This window comes from Camelus ferus, chromosome 32 (genome assembly GCF_009834535.1).
Source record: "Camelus ferus isolate YT-003-E chromosome 32, BCGSAC_Cfer_1.0, whole genome shotgun sequence".
Classification (NCBI taxonomy): Eukaryota; Metazoa; Chordata; class Mammalia; order Artiodactyla; family Camelidae; genus Camelus; species Camelus ferus.
In genome coordinates this window covers 6875577-6893718 of record NC_045727.1, presented here as the reverse complement: position 1 = coordinate 6893718, position 18142 = coordinate 6875577, and the positions used below count along the sequence as shown (strand labels likewise).

Genomic DNA, 18142 nt, shown 5'->3' with positions numbered 1-18142 from the left:
TGCCCCTCAACTCCTACCCTCTATTACTTTCCACTATTTGTTTCAGCATTTTAACAGACACACACTTGCCTCCTACCAGTGCACACAGTGGTTAAATAGGCTTATCTCTCTCCTTAGCTTGTCCTGGAATTATGCCTGAAGCTGACTCCTGGTAGCTTTAAGGACAAGAAATCTAATTGGGAAGTGCCGTTAGTTTAGCTACTCCAATACCTCCTTTAAAAATTTAGCTTGACCTCCCATCTTTTCAACACATCAAAGACGGTCAAACTTAGTATATAGTTCCTTTAAGCCTGCATTGTAAACATTAATACTGATATGCTGCCAACCTGACAAAGTTTCCTAGCTCCTGGCTGAGCCAAAGTGAAAAAATACAAGGTCTATCAAAATAAACAGCCTAATTAATTCAAAAGCAGCTCTCCAAAAAGGATGCTTTTCCCTTTCCACTAGTTTGTGGCGAGTTAAAGACACCCTCCCCAACTTTTCACATCCTGATGAAGCTCTCTAGGGCAGGAAGCCCCTCATGTCAAGGCATCCACGCCCAACTCGGAGAAAGGAACGAGAAGCCAGGGGGCCAGTGATGAGAGGTCCTGGCGTCCATCGCTCCTGCCCTTTCCAGGATCCCCGTGCTTCGGGGGAGACCCTTCAGGCTGTGCGTTCTGCTAGATGTTTCATTACATAATCTCCGTTCCTCAGAGTCACCCACAGAGTCACGGGGGCTCAGGCGGTCCCCCGTCTCCCACTCAGCCCTTAGGAAGCTCGGCTGACTGCACCCGAGGAGCAGCGGACTGCTGTCTCGACTCGCCTGGCGCCGCGAACCCGACCCAGGCCCCTCTCCTCGCCCACCTGGCGGGACAGCGCCCTTATGCACGCCCCTCGGGTCCCCACTCAGACCCGGGGCCCCGGGTCACAGCCACTGTTCCAACCTCTTTCGGGGTACCCCATCACACCTGCTGTCCCAAGCGCTCTTAGGGTCCCCTTGTCGCTCAGACCACCTGTCCTGGTCCCTTTCGGGGTCTCCTCCCTTGAGACAACTCTGTTCCGGCCCCTCAGGGGGTCGCCCCCCCAGACCCACTGTCCCGGCTCCTTACGGGGGCCCCCCACTCTGACCCGCCGTTCCGAGCCCTCCCGACTCCCTTTCTACAGACCCGCTGTTCTGGCCCAACTCGAGGTCCTCTCCCCTCACACCGCTGTCCCAAGCCCTCTTGGGGTCGCCCTCTCAGACCAGCGGGGCCGGCCCCTCTCAGGGTCTCCTCTCCACAGTCCGTACTGTCAAACACACTCCTGGAACCCTCCTCGGCTCCTCGCCGACCCCACGCTGCCCCGGGTCCCCTCGCCCCGGCTCACTCAGTCACCTCCCGGCGCCCCGGTTCTCTCACCTCAGACCTGCTGTCACCACCCCGGGGCCCGGCGTCGCCGCCGCCGCTTCCTCTCTCACACTTGTTCCCGAGTCGCTCTTCTGCCTCTGGTCCCCCGGCGTATCCCCGGCTCCGGTCGCTGAGTGTCGGGTCCGGCCGTGCGCAGCCTCCGCCCGCGGTCTCCACGTCGGGTCCCACTCTTGCACGCAGGACCCCGTTGCCGCCGCCGCCGCCGCTGCCGCCGGGCGCCACACGGACCCTCCCGCTGCCGCCGCTGCTGCTGTCCGAGGTGCGGCTCCTGCCAGGGGTGGCCAATCGCACCCGACTGCGCCGAGCGTGCTCCGCCCCACCGTCCCAGTCCGCCCGCCCCCTGCCCCCCGACCACGCCCCCAAACCGGATCCGATAGGCTCTCTACTGACCTTCCCTGATCTCGAGGCACAGACCTGGGCCGGACATAGGTACTTGATTGGAGGTGCCTAGGAAGCCGAGCGGTCGATGGCACCTGCCGATTGGCGGAGTTGACGGTGGGCGGGAAGGGGCAGGCGGGGTTTCCTCAGATGCGGAAGACCTTGCAACTTCAGTTACCCACTGGCCCGCCTGGGGTGCGGTCAGCGCTGTTTGTGCTGCGGTGGGGGTCAAAGTTCATGGCACTACTCTCTGAGCCTTTACTTTTCTTGGGAGACTCTCAGAGGCCCCCAGGACCACCATGTTAGAGCCTTTGAGGAGGTCCCCATTACCCCCGTTAGACCTGGCACAGCTTTCTAAGTAATTCGGCTGTAAATTAATAGTGGCAATTATTCATTCAGGACTTTGTAAGTATTTCCTGGACTTGAACTCTTTTATATCTTTGGCAAAGGAGTTGCCCTTCCTTGCACTGCGTTCAACTTACGTCAATTTGATGCTGTTGGAAGAAAAAAATTTATATACTAGATGTGTACTCTGCACAGCTAGGCATTCAACACTGACAGGGCACATTTTTATAGGTACAAGGACAAAGCTTAAGAAATACTCAGTTTGTGGATTATGATAACCATTATGACAAGTAGGAACAGGAACTGTCTTGGTGGAGGAACCCCTGTTAGCTTTAGCAAGGCTTCAGCCAGCCTATTCAACGTATTTTTCAGGGTCACATGTTTTAATGATTTTTGTGGGAACTAATGGCCAAAGTAAAATGAACTTTGACCCAAGTGCAACGGGGGTGATTACCAGAAACCCATCTTGACCCAGGCTGAAAGATAGTGCCTGCCAGGAGTGAAAGTGCATCCCATGTTAACTTAGAACCAGTCTTTATATTTTTGTGAAACTGGATATGCTAATTCAATCAATACTGGAAACTGAAAACTGCTACCCTCACCCTTAAAGCCCAAAGCTAATGAACTTTGACAATTTAGCATTTTGTGAAGGAATTGTTTCATTTCTGGAACACAGTTTGTTCCCAAGCCTTGTCAGATGTACACAGGACTTCGCTCTTAGAAAACTCTCCATCATAATTGTTTTGTTTTGACTCCTGACAAAATTTGTGTTCCAAACACTATTCGTGTTTTCCCTAGTGTTTAAAAACCATACCTATCCCAATTATGATGCTCCTTTTTAATGTTTAAGTTTGAGCGTTAGGGCATGTAGAAAGGCAGGACGCCTTTTAAGAACTCCTGATTCTTTTCAGGATGTTCCCCGAGCAGGGTGACTGAGTACCATTTTGGGAAAGGATGCAGAATGATTTTAAGGTGGAAAAACTTGATTTTAGGGGAATTGGATATTTATAGGCCTAGTGAAAGACTGTCCAAAATCTTATTAGACCGCTATGAAAGTTGGGTAAGACTAAAGTCATGAGAGAATTGTTTTGACTAGGTCCTCCTTCTCTACCAAGCATTTGTCAGTTAAGAGCTCATCTTACCAACTGCAATATGGATAGAAGAAATGGGGTAAGATTTCACTACATAAGTGTTCAGTTCTATCTATTCATATAAAAAAGGAATGCATGACCATTAACAGATGTTATTTGCAATCAAGAAGACATAAGCAAGATAAAACATTAGTAATATAAAAATCACAGGATCTTGTCATGTATAACTGAAAAATTGTGCTCTACACTGGAATTTGACACAACATTGTAAAATGACTATAACTCAATAAAAAATGTTTAAAAAAATTACAGGATCTTGAAAGGAAACCAATTAACAATATCACTTTTTTTTTTTTTTTTTGATTCATTGTATTAAGGAACTTCTAGTTTCTAAAATGTTCCTGCTTTTTCTGGTCTATAATTATTGCACTGATAGAAATTCAAGTTGCTCAATATAGTTGATTACAAATAACTTAGACATGACCTAACAGCATAAAAAAAGAAAATGACTTCATCCTTTGGACAAGAAACAGTTCTAAAGTTCTAGTTTAAATATAGGTGGTGGACCTACAAAGAGCCCTGAGAATGACTCTTACTTAGAGCTTCAGAAGATCTCTAAACTCCTGGAAAGACATTGCAACATTCCATTCTGAAAATTCTTGAATTCTGTTGGGAGGAAAAATCCCTTGCAAACAGAGCCAAGATTTTAATTACAGTAAGGAAGAAAATAAGAAATGTAAAAGTAAAAGGGACGAGAATAAATTTTTTCACTTTGAGAAGACTCTGTGGGAGCCAATTCCGAGATAAATTTGTTCACAAAGTATCTGAGAATCAGAATACTGGGTGTCACCCTGGCTTTTACATCTGTGTCCAACTTTACTGCCTGTAAGTTACTTTTTCTATGGAGACTTGTTTGCAACTTAAAGAGCAGGGTTACTTTGGACAAACCATTACACTTCTCTGGGTCCTTTGCCTTATCCCTTTTCTTGCTACACACACTTAGACAAGGGATATCCTTCATTAAGCAAAGCTTATGTGTCCCCTTCTACTCAATCACACAAGTTAATTCATGCTCTCTTGTTTTCTAAGTTACCAGCTAGCACCTTCCTTACCTTAGCTTAATTAACTTTCTGCCGGCAAATGTTCCGCTTGCTCAGTTGAGAGTTGCAAGTTATTAGATTGGGGAAATCCACCTTTTAAAAAATCAATATTCTAATAAGTATGAAGCAGCTGTACTGTAGAGGGCCTGGATCTAAACAAGTGTAAACAAGGCAGCCTGGACGCTACCTTTTTTTTTTTTTTTTTCTTTTTAGGCAGGTGACAGCTCTTTTCTCATCTGTCAAATTGGGAGAACACAATATTAAGCTAACCTATACAAAGAGGATGTGCACCCACCAAGTGGGAAAATACTGTTTTGTTGACCCCAGGATGCAGTATTAGCAGCCTCGTCTTTATTTTAGTTCCCTCCAATTAGTCAGGGGAGGAGCCAGGCTCTTTTTCTTCGGGATGATCGCAAAAACTCTAGATGTCTAGGTTTCCCGACCTACAAACGGGATGGTTCATAACGTTCACCTGTTTAAATTAAATGAAACCACCTCCACCTACCAAGAGCCCGTCAAATCCTGTGCGCTCAAGTCCCTAAAGATCATCTTTTAGTTTCGGGTCCTGGCGCCGCCTGGCGGCCATTTCCGGAAGTGGCCTCTGCGTTTCGGGGTCCTAGCCGCGGCCGGGCCTGCCCAAGGATTCGCCTAACTCCAGAGACTCTGTCTCCGCCCCTCCCCCCTACCCGTTGAGGATTTTAAGACGGCGATAAAGGAGATGGGGTTAAGGCGAAGAGAGTGTCCGGCGGCCTCTCCACTCCCTCTAGGATGGCGGAGTCAGGCGATCCTCGGGCAGCTCGCGACCCGGAAGTCACCGCCGGCGCGAGGCCCCAGTTGCCGAGAGCGGGCGCGAGGGGCGGAGCTTGGCGGAGACCGCGGAGGGGTCGCCGCGGCTCCCGCTCTTCGAGTCGGCGGCTCCCTAGGGCGCTGCTACGCGGACGTGGAGTCCGCAGGGCGGGTGGCCGCAGTCGCCGGGTGGCACGCTCAGCTGCGGGCAGAGGCGACATGAGTGCCGCGGGGCTGCTGGCTCCGGCTCCGGCCCCAGCTGGAGCGCCGCCGGCGCCGGAGTACTACCCTGAGGAGGACGAAGAGCTGGAGAGCGCCGAGGACGACGAGCGCAGCTGCCGGGGCCGGGAGTCTGACGAAGGTACGTCCTCCGGCTTGCTGGGCAGCCCGGGGCGGGGGTGGGACCGCTGTGAGAGGGGGTGGGGCTGCCTGGGAGAGGGGCGGGGCGACCTCTGGGGCTTGGGGGCCGCTGGAGGGGCGGCTGGGAGGAGCGTGGCTCCCGGAAGTTACCCCCATCCGAGCTGGGGAAGGGGAATTCCTGGGTACCTTGTACCCTACAGTTATGCGGAGAGTGGCCTTAAGGAGCTGTTGTCAGAGCTCTAGGTCCCTTAAAGGTCCTGCCCCTCTTCCCCCAAGTCTCTCTTTGAATCTCAAGTCTTCGCTGGTTGGAATGGGAATGCCATTCATTAGATGCACTGAGTACCCCTTCACCTTTTCGTTCCTGAGAGGATCAGAGCAAGCCCACTTTGGCTTCCTGGTTCCCAAAAGACCCCCACCCTCACCCCGGAGAAATGCTTAATCAGCCCTACTTTGGGCAGTGCGGTACAGAGTGGTTAAAAGTACAGGACCTGGAATCAGCCAGATAGAGTTATGGCTAAATTTGGCTTACGTAACCTATCTTAACGATATTAGACAATTTACTTGCTCTTTCGAGCCTCATTTACCCAACTGCAAGGGCAGCTACTTCCTAGCGTAGGTGTGAGGATTAAATGAGATACAAGTGAAGCACTTGGCTTGGGCCTCAGAAGATAATGAAGTGTTTTCACTGTTGGGGAAACAGGCACGGGGAGGGCGGGAGGGATTTGATTAATGGTGCCCAGGTGTTGTATTTTCAGTTCCGTACCGCTTACGTTATCGTTACTGCCTGTCAGACCCTGGCTCTGCAAACTAGGCTTTATAGTTCGGCAAGTGTTAAGAGACACTCTTTGAGGGATTGAGAAAGGAGTTGGCTGTAGGGGAGAAAAGTGAAGAGACATAAAAGGACAAGAGAGAAAAAAGAAGAGATAAAGAGAGACTAATGTGTAGGTAAGATATTCTGGCACAAAATAGAGCCGTGGAGCAGAAGCTAGACCAGGTGTCTGGAATCGGGAGTATGTTTTAATCATCTCATTTCCCCGAATGCCAAGTACTGTGGCTGCCTGGCACATGGCAACTCAGGGAAGCTTTCTTCACTTGGGGAGGGGAGAAGGGTATGTGGAGAGTTGGATCTGCAAAAGCCTTTAAAAAGGCTGCTGTATGTGCAGATACAAAATTTAAGGAGCTGATGGCAATTTGGTTAAATTACATTTGAAGAAAGGTTTAACCAGAGATTTTGTATGTGAATCACTTGTACTGCTTTTAACGAGCACAAGAGGGAGCAGCGAGTTCAAAATTGATTCTCCTCTCCCACCACCTCAACTTGGGATGTTGAAGTTATGTAGACACTCAAGCCATTTGCTTAGTCTAAGAACAATGTTTAAAGTGTCCTGAAACAGTTTCTGTTATTAGAGTTTAATTAGTTGGTTCCGGTTCTCCTTTGTATATACCATGTAAAATCTTTTAGGGGTTCAGACTGGGCAGCTACCAGAAGAGAATGTACGTATTACGTTCTTTTGGAGCAGTGAGCAAGGCTTAATGCCTGTGGTTTTCCAGTCTCACACTCACATCTCCTTTTCCTGAACTGCCAGCGTTGTTTCAGCAGAAGTAGCAGCCTTGACCATAACTGCCAATGTGTGTTGCATTCTGTTCTCCGGCTGTACTTCAGGTGAAAGCAGGCCCTTTGTATAAATCTGGATGTGTATGAGTTGGAAATGGCATTTTCTTTTCTGATGTTATATTTTTCACTGATTGCTTCATGCAGGCCTGCAATGAGTAGAAATTCATTTTCCAGAAGTTTATAAAGCATCACTGTGTTAGATGACACCTATTCTATGAATTACGGTTTTAACAAATCCTTTTCCCTGAATTTTATTTAGACACTGAGGATGCTAGTGAAACTGACCTGGCAAAGCATGATGAAGAAGATTATGTAGAAATGAAGGAACAGTGAGTATGATTTTTTACATTTCTTTTTTGGAGAACAGAGTTGGCAAGGACTTTTTTTTTTGAAGTATAGTTGATTTACAGTGTTGTGTTAGTTTCTGGTATACAGCAAAGTGATTCAGTTATACATATATGTATTCTGTTTCAGATTCTTTTCCACTATAGGTTATTACACGATATTGAATATAATTCCCTGTGCTATACAGTAGGACCTTGTGTTTTTATTTATTTTGTATATAGTAGTTTGTATCTGCTAATCCCAAATTCCTAATTTATCACTCTCCCACCCCTTTTGCCTTTGGTAACCTTAAGTTTGTTTTCTATGTCTGTGAGTCTGTTTCTGTTTTGTAAATAAGTTCATTTGTGTCACATTTTAGATGCCACAAATAAGTGATAGCATATGGTATTTGTCTTTCTCTGACTTGCTTCACTTAGTATGATAATCTCTAGGTCCATCCATGTTACTGCAAATGGCATTATTTCATTCTTTTTTATGGCTGGGTAGTATTCCATTATATACATATACCACACTTTAATCCATTTGGCTGTCGATGGACACGTAGGTTGCTTCCATGTCTTGGCTATTGTAAATAGTGTTACTGTGAACATTGGGCAAGGGCATCTTTAAGTGTGACCTTGTGTGTATGATTTTCACACAGTTCTTCCAAAGACCGGATATATGTATGTAATTTCCCTCTTTTAAATTTGTCACATTTAATCAGACTTCTTGTTAGAAAAACCTTTTGAGGTTAGGCAAGAAAGAACCTGGAGGGAAACAATCCCAGGGGAGTAAGGCTGTGTAACAGGAGAGAACCATTTTCCACTTTTTTTTTTTTTTAAGATGTGAAAATCATTGCTCACAGCCTGTAAATGGTGTTTCACAGTTTCTTGGTTCTTGAATGGGTGCAACCCTACCAAGCACTAGACTACAAGGTGCGCTCGATGCCTAGAGAGCTCGGGGAGACCAGGACTGGAAAGGAGGACTCCTGACCCCACCCCAGTGCCGCTGACCCTGCATCCACCCCCCTGAGCCTTCTCATTGTCGGCACAGAGCCACAGCTCAGTGCGCCAGGGAAAGTGAAACCACTCCCCTCTTGCTGTGAACTCATAGACAGGACAGTGTGACATGGACTCGATAAGTCTTGGTTGAATGTATTTTGAGGATCTTGATTTGGCTTTTAAATTCTTTACCTTTAAGCTAACCAATCCTTTCCTTGGAGAATGTTTTACTTATATGCCCGTTTTATGACCATCCTCTGGGTTCTGTCATCCTTTTCAAGCTTTGGAATCCAAAGAGGTAACTGACTAGTGCCGAGTGAAGGATTTCTTTGATAATTCACGTGATTTTTTTTCTCACAGTTTCATCCCTGAAACTGTCCTTGCTTTTTATTTTATTTTTATTCGTTTCAGGCTTCTTACTGACTTACCCGGATTTATTTGAGATGTATGTTCACGTACCTATTCTTTCCTGAAACTGAATTTTTGTTGTTGTTTACTTCTTGTATCTATTACTGTTCTCTTTCAAAGATGGATTAAAAATTCAAAGGTGTTGTCTGGCACACTCAGTGTGGTGGAAAATTTAATACGCCGGGTTCCAAGCATTTACTTCTTGTGTGCAGTTGACCCATTCATTCCCTCTCCTATACTTGGTGTGCTTAAGCATTCTCTTGAGACAGTCATTTAATTGAATGCACCCCTTAATGTTTGATCTAGAAAATAGTTTTGATTAAAATTGAACTCCCTTTGTGATTCAAGTTGAGCATTGAGAGTACATCAGAATTCTCCCTAAAAGAATCAGACCTTGCGTGTACTTCTCGGATTCTGCCTGCTCTTCCTCAGCCTATAAATAGTTGGGTTGTCTTTGCAGCTCTTACCTGAGCAGTCAGAAGGCTGTCATGCCTGTTATCTGTTGGACAGTGTCCTTTCAGGCTGCAGGTCTTGTTTTTGTCACTGTGAAATTGGAGGTGTTTTTCCGGTAGAAGTAAAAATATTGCTGAAATATGATTTACGTGTGGAATCCATCAAACAGACTTACGAGGGTGTATAATTGCCTATAATCCATTCAGTGTGAGTGGGCAAAAATAACCTACCGGGTTCTTTTGCTTTGTGTTCTTATCCAGCTGAGGCTGCAAATAAATCCTGCATTTTAACTTTTGTTACTCAATTGCTGTTATTTCTCTGATCATGAAAGAGTAGTGTTTTTAAAAATGACATGAAGGTTTATTAACTTAGTGCTTACACAGTTATGCTATCTAAATAGAATAATGTGTTGAAGGCATAATCTTACTCCTTTGGGACTTATAATCTAATTATAGAGCTGATACAAGAGCTGTGATTCATTCTTTTTCTGCATTTTTGTGTGTGTGTTACCTGTGCTTTTAAATCCAGAAGAAAATCACATCACACTTAGTTTTCCTTTGTGTGTCCTTGTCTAGCTCTCTTTCTCATTTTCATTTATTAATGAAAATCCACACATCTTCGTATTTGTAGATTTTAGATTGATTCTCTAAAGGTGAGAGAGCACAGGAGAGTCTACAACACTGGGATACGATTCAGGAGCACAGAATCCTTGTCCCTTTCTGACCCTTTAGCTGCTGGTCCATTTTAAACCAGCAGCAGACTTCAGTTTCCTCCCTCCCTAGAGGACGTTAATGACATTCCCATAAAAACCCAGCTCATTCCTCTGTGTAGATTATTTTGGATTGGGTGGTGGACGTTTTTGCCTTTCAGTGTGGCTTTCCTTTTTTACAGGATGTATCAGGATAAACTGGCTTCTCTCAAGAGACAGTTGCAACAGCTTCAGGAAGGTTGGTGTGTGATTTAATCCTTCTCTAAGTATACTTCCTAATACTGCCCACCTTTGAAATCCACGTATTTCACTTCTCAGTGGGAGTGACTTAAAGTTTGGTCTGGCTGGTTTTAGCAGTCAGTAAAGAGGCAGTTTTCCTACTTTTTCGAAATTTCGCTTGGGTTTCTGTGGAGCATGAACCGAAAACCACTGTGCCTAAAGCCAGCCATTTTCAGAAGAGATACTGTTACCAAAGAATAAATATAATTTATTTATTTATAAACAGTTCTTTTTAAACTGAACGCTCCTGAGCTGTGGGTTATCCGCACTGTTTTCTCTTTTTTGCTTCATGAACCACAAGTGGGTTGTATCTTGCCGCGTGCTGCTTCCCGCTAGAGGTGGGTCAGCACAGGGGTTAAGAGCGCAGGCTCTCAAGTCCCACCACGAGTTCGAGTCCTACCCTCACTACTTTATAGAAATTTGACCATGGGCACCTCACTGTCTCTTGCTTAATTTGTCTTCTGATCTGTGAAGTGGAAGAAAATGAAAGCAGATGAGTTTACGCATGAGGGGTGACTCGCACTCCCGGGCGCCCAGTGACAACTTGGGGACGGCTGCTGCTGTCATTAGCTCTTTGGCCTCATTTTGTGGCGTCCCCGGCAGTGAAACTGCTTTTCCACGAGGTACTTTTATTGCTTGGACCAGCCCATTTTATATTGATTTCTGCTTCATAGTGAGAAATGTTCCCATGTGTTGCAATCACAGATCTTTTTTTTTTTCTCTCCATGGTAATGAAAGTACTGCGGGAGAAAGAAATTCGTTTCACTGTAGCAAGTCTGTGAGGCCTACCTGGCCTGACTGAGGGGTTTTTAAAAAGTTGCCATTAATACCTCCTGCTTAAGCATGTTGATAGAAAACACTTCCCACACTAATTGGAACCCCCATAACTAGTGGCTTTGAGGAAGAGCAATGAAGCGAGTAGAAATTTGGTAATCTATACCTGAGCTGTCCAGTATTCTCACTAGCCACATGCGGCTATATAAGTTTAATTAAATAAAGTTAATAATTCAGTTCCTCACTTGCACTAGCCTCTTTTCAACTGCTCAGTGGTCATGTGTGACTAGTGGCTACCATGTTGGACAGGGCAATGTAGAACATTTCCATCGCTGCACAGAGTCCTACTAAATGGCATTGACCTAGACCTTACTGAGGGACCGTGAGCTGCTTCCAGGAAGGAGAGGCCCGCTGACTGAAACTGTGGCAGCAAGTGATGGGCACGTCTGGTGGGTATCTGCACCTTTCTACTCCTCCTCACTTACTAGAGAGTCTTAATCCACTGGTTGGGGTGATGTCTGCTGTGTGCCTTGGTTGACAGTCAGGTTAGCTCTGTTCACAGGCACCTTTCCATGGTTTGTGTTTTACTCTGTGACTGAAACAGTCACTGCTGATGCTAGAAAATAATTTTAGGAACCAAAATGTAGAGCAGATTGATCTTCAAAGTAACTCTTTATTTTGTAAATCTCAATCAGGTACATTACAGGAATATCAGAAGAGGATGAAAAAACTAGATCAGCAGTACAAAGAGAGGATACGAAATGCAGGTAAGGCTCTATTTTTTTTTTTTAAATGAAGGTTCTGGGGATTGAACCCAGGACCTTGTACATGCTAAGCACATACCCTACCACTGAGCTATACCCTCCCCACAAGGCTCTATCTTACCAGTAAACAAATCCTCTTCCAATTGCCCTCTTACTGATCATCGATTTCGATGTACTGTGGCCATGAGAGCCATCCTCCAGTATGTTTCTGAAATGTCCCATTGCGGGGGTGAGTTTTGGGAAGGAGAGACCCCAAAGCCGCAGTCTTGTGCAACTGTTCATCTTTATTGCCAACAAATGGCCTGGAGTGGAGATTGTTAGTGGGGCTCCCTGTAGTCGGGCTCTGCTCCCTGGTGCCCCCGCAGCAGTCTCGCACGCTTTTTCTTGGATCTGCATAGCTGGTTTAGTGGACAATCGGGGAAGCTGACTTGGGAAAGGATTGTTGGCTGTCTCACTCCTGTTTTGAGTTTGCTGCTTCTGGTGTCCTGTGCTCTGGGAAGAAAAGGGATCTTCATGGTTTTCCCCTTAAGTGTTGTATTATAAGCATTTAGAGAAAAACAGTGTGCTTTTGGTCTGTTGTACACAGTAAGTGTATTCATTCGGCAAAATGTGTTGAGCATCTGCTCCATCCCCACTCTGAGCGTTGTAAAGTAACGCTTGACTTCAGGAAGCTTGGTGTTTCATTGACAAAAGATATCCACACATGTCAAGTTAAGGAACCTTATGAGTTAGAGACTCATTCAAAAAGTAAGATGCCATGACTGTTGAAATAAAATGTGTAGACAGATTGAGGCACTGACAGGAAGTCTTCTGTAAGTGGTACATTTTGAAGTTCTTTGCTGGCCAGCACTTTCAGCGCAAGTGTGGTGCTTGTTCCTGCAGTGGTGACATGAATGTTGGGCTGCCACTCCCCAGGCCCCTGTCCTCTCGCTTTCTGATCCATTGACTTTCCAACTTTCTGTGGATGGAACCCTTCTTTCTCCTCCCCAGTGAGTAGATGTCCGTGTCCAACAACATGCAGAAAAGGAGCTGTAGGCCGTGGGGGTGCAGGGAAAACAGGAGATGGAGCTGCTGTGGTTCACCCCTCCCCCCATCCCAGGCCCCCACTCTGAGTTCCTGAGTGTTGGTGTCGCAATGTCAATGTACACATACACACCGTATGCAGAGAGCACTGATGGCTACTCTAAAGCTTTATTAAGTTACATAGTCTTACATAGCAAAGAATGTTAAGGGAAATGGTTAACAGGCAGTGTCTGGCTCAAGGTCAGAAGACCCTTTATGTTTTGGTAAAACATGTTCATCTTGGCACCAGCGAGCCTTATAGCTTATCAGGGCGGAACGTATGAGAAACAGCTGCTTAACAACATTCTTCTTGGACTCAGGCGGCTGTGCCTGTCTTAGGTTGCCCCCCTCTGGGGATCTTACCCGTCATTGGCGAACCAGCCTTCTCACCTCTGAGTCTGCAGCTTTTTATACCTTGTTTACCATTCTGGCCCAAGGCTCGTTCCTTTGTTCCCACAGTCGGGGGGCTACACTGAGGCATCTCCTCGGGACAGCTTTGAAATCCTCAGCCCTCTTCCCGGAGTTCCCTTTAAGCAGGGAAAGGAGGTGGTGCTGTGGATGCTGAGGTCCTAGGTTGAGGGCTTCCTCATCTCTTAATATCTTATACCTGTAAGCAGGTATTTGCTTTTGGAGCCTCAGTTTCCCAATCTGTAGAGGGGAATACTCATATTTCATGGGATTGGTGTAAGATGTAAATAAGGATTGAAAATTCATGTCATTTTTCTTAAACAAGAACTACAGGCTGAGTGTTACTGTTTTTCTTTACTCTCAGTCCTGTCCTCAGGTGTTCTTTCACAAACATCACCCCCCCCCCACCCCTGGGTAAATATGCATAAGGGCTCCTGAATCAGTCACATCTTGAGCTTTAAAAAGCATGTTTCGTGCAGAGATAATCTGCCTGCTTTTGTTGTGTCTGGTGTCTGGCTGCTTTAAAATAAACACCACCAGCTCTGAGTGCTGTCACTTGACTTGTTGGCGCAGGCGTGATCTCTCAGAATGGTGCAGACTCCAGGTGTCTGGCCCGTTTACGCAGGTGGAGGTCTGAGGCCCGCGTAGCAGTGAGTGTGTTGGGTCGGATGTGCTGGGGCTCATGTGTCCCGTGCTTCCCAGGGCCAGAGTGATGGGGGCATCCAGGGGTAGAAAATAGCAAGTGGCTGGTCACTTTCCTCGGGTGATTTTCTCATCCGACAGCTCTTGATTGACGATTGGTTTCTTCATCTTGAGTTTCTGAAACTCAAAATTTTACATGTGAATGTGCGTATGTGCTTTTTTATGGGGGAGTGGATGCATAGGATTTATTAGGCTTGCAAAAGCGACCGTGGTAAAATGGGAACAGTGCCCTTGGCATTGTTGGTCCACCAACATTCAGCTCCACTGTCACCCGGAAAAGATTAGAAGCCATAAACCTGTTTTGTTCACGTACTGGGTTTGTAGAGGGGCTTAGAGTCTAGCTGGGAGTTGGTGCTGGGTAAACTGCCACTGATCGCCTGGCACACGGGGTGCTCAGTAAGCTGGTGAATACTGTTGAGTGGAGACTTCAGCTGTCTGAGAGGGGCTTGGTGAGCGAAGGGTCCTCAGGAAAGGCTTCACAGAGGAGGCTGCAGTAGATCTGAAACTTGAAGTTGCCGTCAGAGCCTGGAGGGCGTTGTGGGTGGAGGCCTGGTGTGAGTGGAGGCTCAGAACCTCTGCTTTCTGGATTCTCAGGGAGTGTCCCTCCTTACCACACAGAACCCTGTGCACAGGGCTTTAAAAACATCCACGTGGCCTCTGCTTCTGGAGTAATCGCTTTGTTTCTTCCTGACCCATCGTGCCCGTAGGACCGTTGGAAGGCATGTACTGAGTGGAGGAAGGGATTGCTCCTACTTTTATTTTGCCAAGGTGGTTTGCTTCCTGCTGCTGGTCCCCTGGACAGAATTGCCAAAGCTGACTCCATTCAGGGCCAGATTGTAACCAGATAGCGCACTTCTTGCATGCTTCCCCTTCGTGTATATCAACACTCTACTGATGGAAACATTTGCTCTGGGTAACTGTGCTTTCAGAAAGCAATTACTGCCTCTGAATGAATCTTAACATCACTGTATAGAAAGGTGACCCAGCCTAGTGAATCTAATTGCATATTTTATCTCTTTCAGAACTCTTCCTCCAGCTGGAAGTAAGTACCACGGATCTTCGGGATTTGCAGGCTCTTTCAGAGACTGGAATCTTGCTCTCCCAATCCAGGGGCCTTTGCTTCCATCACCAAATAGATAGTGGGGAATCCCCCTGCTAGAAGCTTCTACCACTGTTCTGTTTGACAGAAGGCCATTTGGTCTCAGCTCAGCAATTCCATCTATTCATTTGTTGGATGGGTAGCCTCTGCTTATCACAGGGGACTGGGGGATACTCCCCCCTCACTGCTTTCTTGTTGACTTTTATCTCACGTTAAAGCCATTTAGGAGGGTGTCTGAATTACAATGGCCTGGTAATTTGTTATATCGGTCCTCAGAGCAGCCCAGTGACTGAATTCGCTGTTTTACATCTGAAACTCTGGGTCCATAGGAAAGACGGTTTTAAAACCATTCATTCATCAGACTTCTGAGTGCTGATTCTGTGTGAGGCACAGCGCTGCAGTGTGGAGATTAGGGCCAGGATCTTGGATGATGCGCTCGTGGCTTGTGTGTGTGTGTGTTTGAGTTTGGGGGTGGGTCATGAGTTTTATCAGAGCCATGTTATTGGAAAAACCATTTTAGGACTAAAGTCAGCATAGCCACATGGTCACAGCCTGAAGGGTCACATGATCCACAGCCACAGCCCCTTATGAGCCCTCTTACTCCTCACTTCATGTGGCAGTGAGATTGAGAAAATGGATGCTTGTGCATTTCTTTCGTAGTATGATTTCAGTGTAATTTCACCTCGGGGTTCAGGCACCTAATAAGTGATCTTGTGCTCTAGTTCGTCTTTATCTTACTATAAGCATCAAAGAATGTAGTAACTCATGCTGTCTCGACTCGGTATCTTGTAACGAGTTTCGAATGTAGATATTTCATCTGGAATGTACTATCTTCCTTTGGAATTGTGTCCTTCCTTTGTTTACTACTTTTGAGAAACTTATGTTCTATTTTCACATACAAACAGTAAAATATCAGATATGGAAAAGAGGAGGTGTCTGCTTAGCAAGTGAGGTATATATGTAAAAACAAGAAGTTGAGCGATTCCATTTCATGTGTTCGTTGGAGAACTTGCTCCCAGACACCTTGTTACCGCAAGTCGACGTGCAAGGGTAGCTCTTTCTCTTATTTCTAGTAAAGGTATTTTCTTTGCACTTGAGCGTAGAGCCAGGCTTGGAGTTGGAGCCCTGCTGCTGGGTCATGTCACCCCAGCCTGTGTTCCTCTTTTACTCAGACTGAGCAAGTGGAAAGAAATTACATCAAAGAAAAGAAGGCCGCGGTGAAAGAATTTGAAGACAAGAAGGTGGAGCTGAAAGAGAACCTGATTGCTGAGCTAGAAGAAAAGAAGAAAATGATCGAAAATGAAAAGCTCACGATGGAGCTGACCGGAGGTATGAAAGCGGCAGGGAGCAGGATTCTGGGAGACCTGCGGGGGTGGGGGCACTCCAGTGACCCTCTGTCTTACATCTCGGTTCCTCATCAGAGCAGAGGAATCTGAAAGGGAAGTGGGCTTTGGGTGACCAGAGTTCTAGCTCCGTCTCATACTGGCTGTGTGATTTTAGTCAACCGCTTAACCTCTCTGAGCCTGTTCCCCCCCATAAAGTGGGGCTGATCATTCCTTATCTCACAAGATGGTAGAAATGCGAGTGCCTAGTACAGGGCCCTGTATATAACAGGTGTTCGGTAAATGGTAGACCTTTAATAGTGACGTTTTATTTCATGTAATTCCTGGTTTATAGTCATGAATTACTTGCCCAAGTCCCTCTGTGGTGGTGAGAATCCCTCCACCTTGTTTTTTTTTTTTTTCCAGTCTGCTTTCATTACGGAAAAGGCATTGTCTTCCTTTGACCTGAACGGAGGCTTTGGCTATATCATCTGTACTATTAGATCCCTTTGCCCCAGGTGTTACTGTGAATGTTTCAGAAAGAGTTGGTACAGTTTCAGAAGGAAAACCCAACTGAACTGTTCTGTAGAGGCAGTAAAGTTACATTGGACTCAGAGCCAGTCCCTCCCTGGCCTTCTAAGATTCAGTCTGCATGTGGAACCCGGCAGGTTGTAGGCGAGGTTAGGGAAGAAGTAATCTGGGCTGACTCTTGTGTTGCCGTATGTAGTCCACTGACTCCTAGAAAGATACAGGTGGGTGTTGGCTTGAACTAGCAACTTTAGAGCTTGGCAAAACTGCCATCAGCAAATACCAGCAGGGCATGTCAGTGGTGAGCTTGTCACTTGGATACATAAGTGGCATGCCTTCTGCACACCCCCAGATTTAACTCTTAGAATCATGTTCAGGAGGTCCTGGGGTTCTGGCATGTCTGAATTTTGTAGGGGTCCTTAAGAAAGGACGTTGTTATGTAAGTCCTCAGGGCTGACTTTGAAACTAAAAGTGACAGTTAAGAGCTGTCTTTTCCCTTCTGTGTTTCCATTGCTGTGACCTAATGTGGCCCTCCGATAGACACAGACTTCTAGCCCCAGTCCCCATTGATACACTGATGAGAATGGGGTTGTGTCTAAAGTGGGGAGTCTAACTCTTGAAAAATCTCTCCTCCGCTAGCTTCCTAATTGAAAGACTTGGCAAAAGGAATTAATTCCTTGAAGACCGCTGACAGCAGCTCAGAAATGTGCTTTGGTGAGAATGGATGCTGAGATAACAGCTTGAGAACAGCTCTGTCTTGTTCTTGTTGAAATGCTTTTTTAATTAAACTGCAAGCACTGTGGTTCCTTGTCCGGTGCCAGTCTGCCTGCCTGTTTTCTGACCTGCACAACCATCTTCTCTGAGGCGGCCCTGGCCAGCACCAATGCCTCATCGCTCTCTGCTGGAGCCACCAGATGCTCAGGAGCCTGCATTAGGCCGGTGGGAGAGATTGTCAGTTTACAGCCGCTCCCTTTCCATCTGCAGGGAAGGCTATTATCACCTCACCTACGACTTGGCATCCTGATGATTGACAAGCGATGCGCATTGTTTGGCCAGGCAGGTTTACAGCCAGGACCTTAACGGGGACAGGAGGCATCCTCAGTGACTTGAAAGGCCGAGCCTGCCAGGGTAGAAAAGACAAATAAATGCAGGGAACTCATTTGTGACACAGTAAAATAGATTACAGAAGTGCTTAAAGCCAACTGTGGGCATTAAAGGTACCGATGTCCTTGTTCAGGCCGTTTGGTAC

General features: G+C 46.4%; 2 protein-coding genes across 2 annotated transcripts in view; one reads left to right on the top strand and one right to left on the bottom strand.

The window, feature by feature from the left end:
* The window catches only part of TAOK3 (TAO kinase 3), a 145742-nt gene extending 143952 nt beyond the window's left edge, over positions 1 to 1790 (bottom strand). Inside the window, exons 1-2 of the mRNA XM_032471605.1 lie at positions 1776 to 1790; positions 1377 to 1653 (exon numbers count right to left, since the gene is read on the bottom strand). The gene's annotated coding sequence lies outside the window, so the exon portion shown is untranslated. The remainder of the gene's footprint in view (positions 1 to 1376; positions 1654 to 1775) is intronic.
* Positions 1791 to 5155: 3365 nt separating this feature from the next.
* Positions 5156 to 18142, top strand: part of SUDS3 (SDS3 homolog, SIN3A corepressor complex component) — a 31704-nt gene continuing 18717 nt past the window's right edge. The window contains exons 1-6 of the mRNA XM_032471606.1: positions 5156 to 5446; positions 7320 to 7389; positions 10138 to 10193; positions 11704 to 11775; positions 14967 to 14986; positions 16216 to 16372. Coding sequence (XP_032327497.1) covers positions 5305 to 5446; positions 7320 to 7389; positions 10138 to 10193; positions 11704 to 11775; positions 14967 to 14986; positions 16216 to 16372 — 517 coding nt within the window. The 5' untranslated portion in view covers positions 5156 to 5304. The remainder of the gene's footprint in view (positions 5447 to 7319; positions 7390 to 10137; positions 10194 to 11703; positions 11776 to 14966; positions 14987 to 16215; positions 16373 to 18142) is intronic.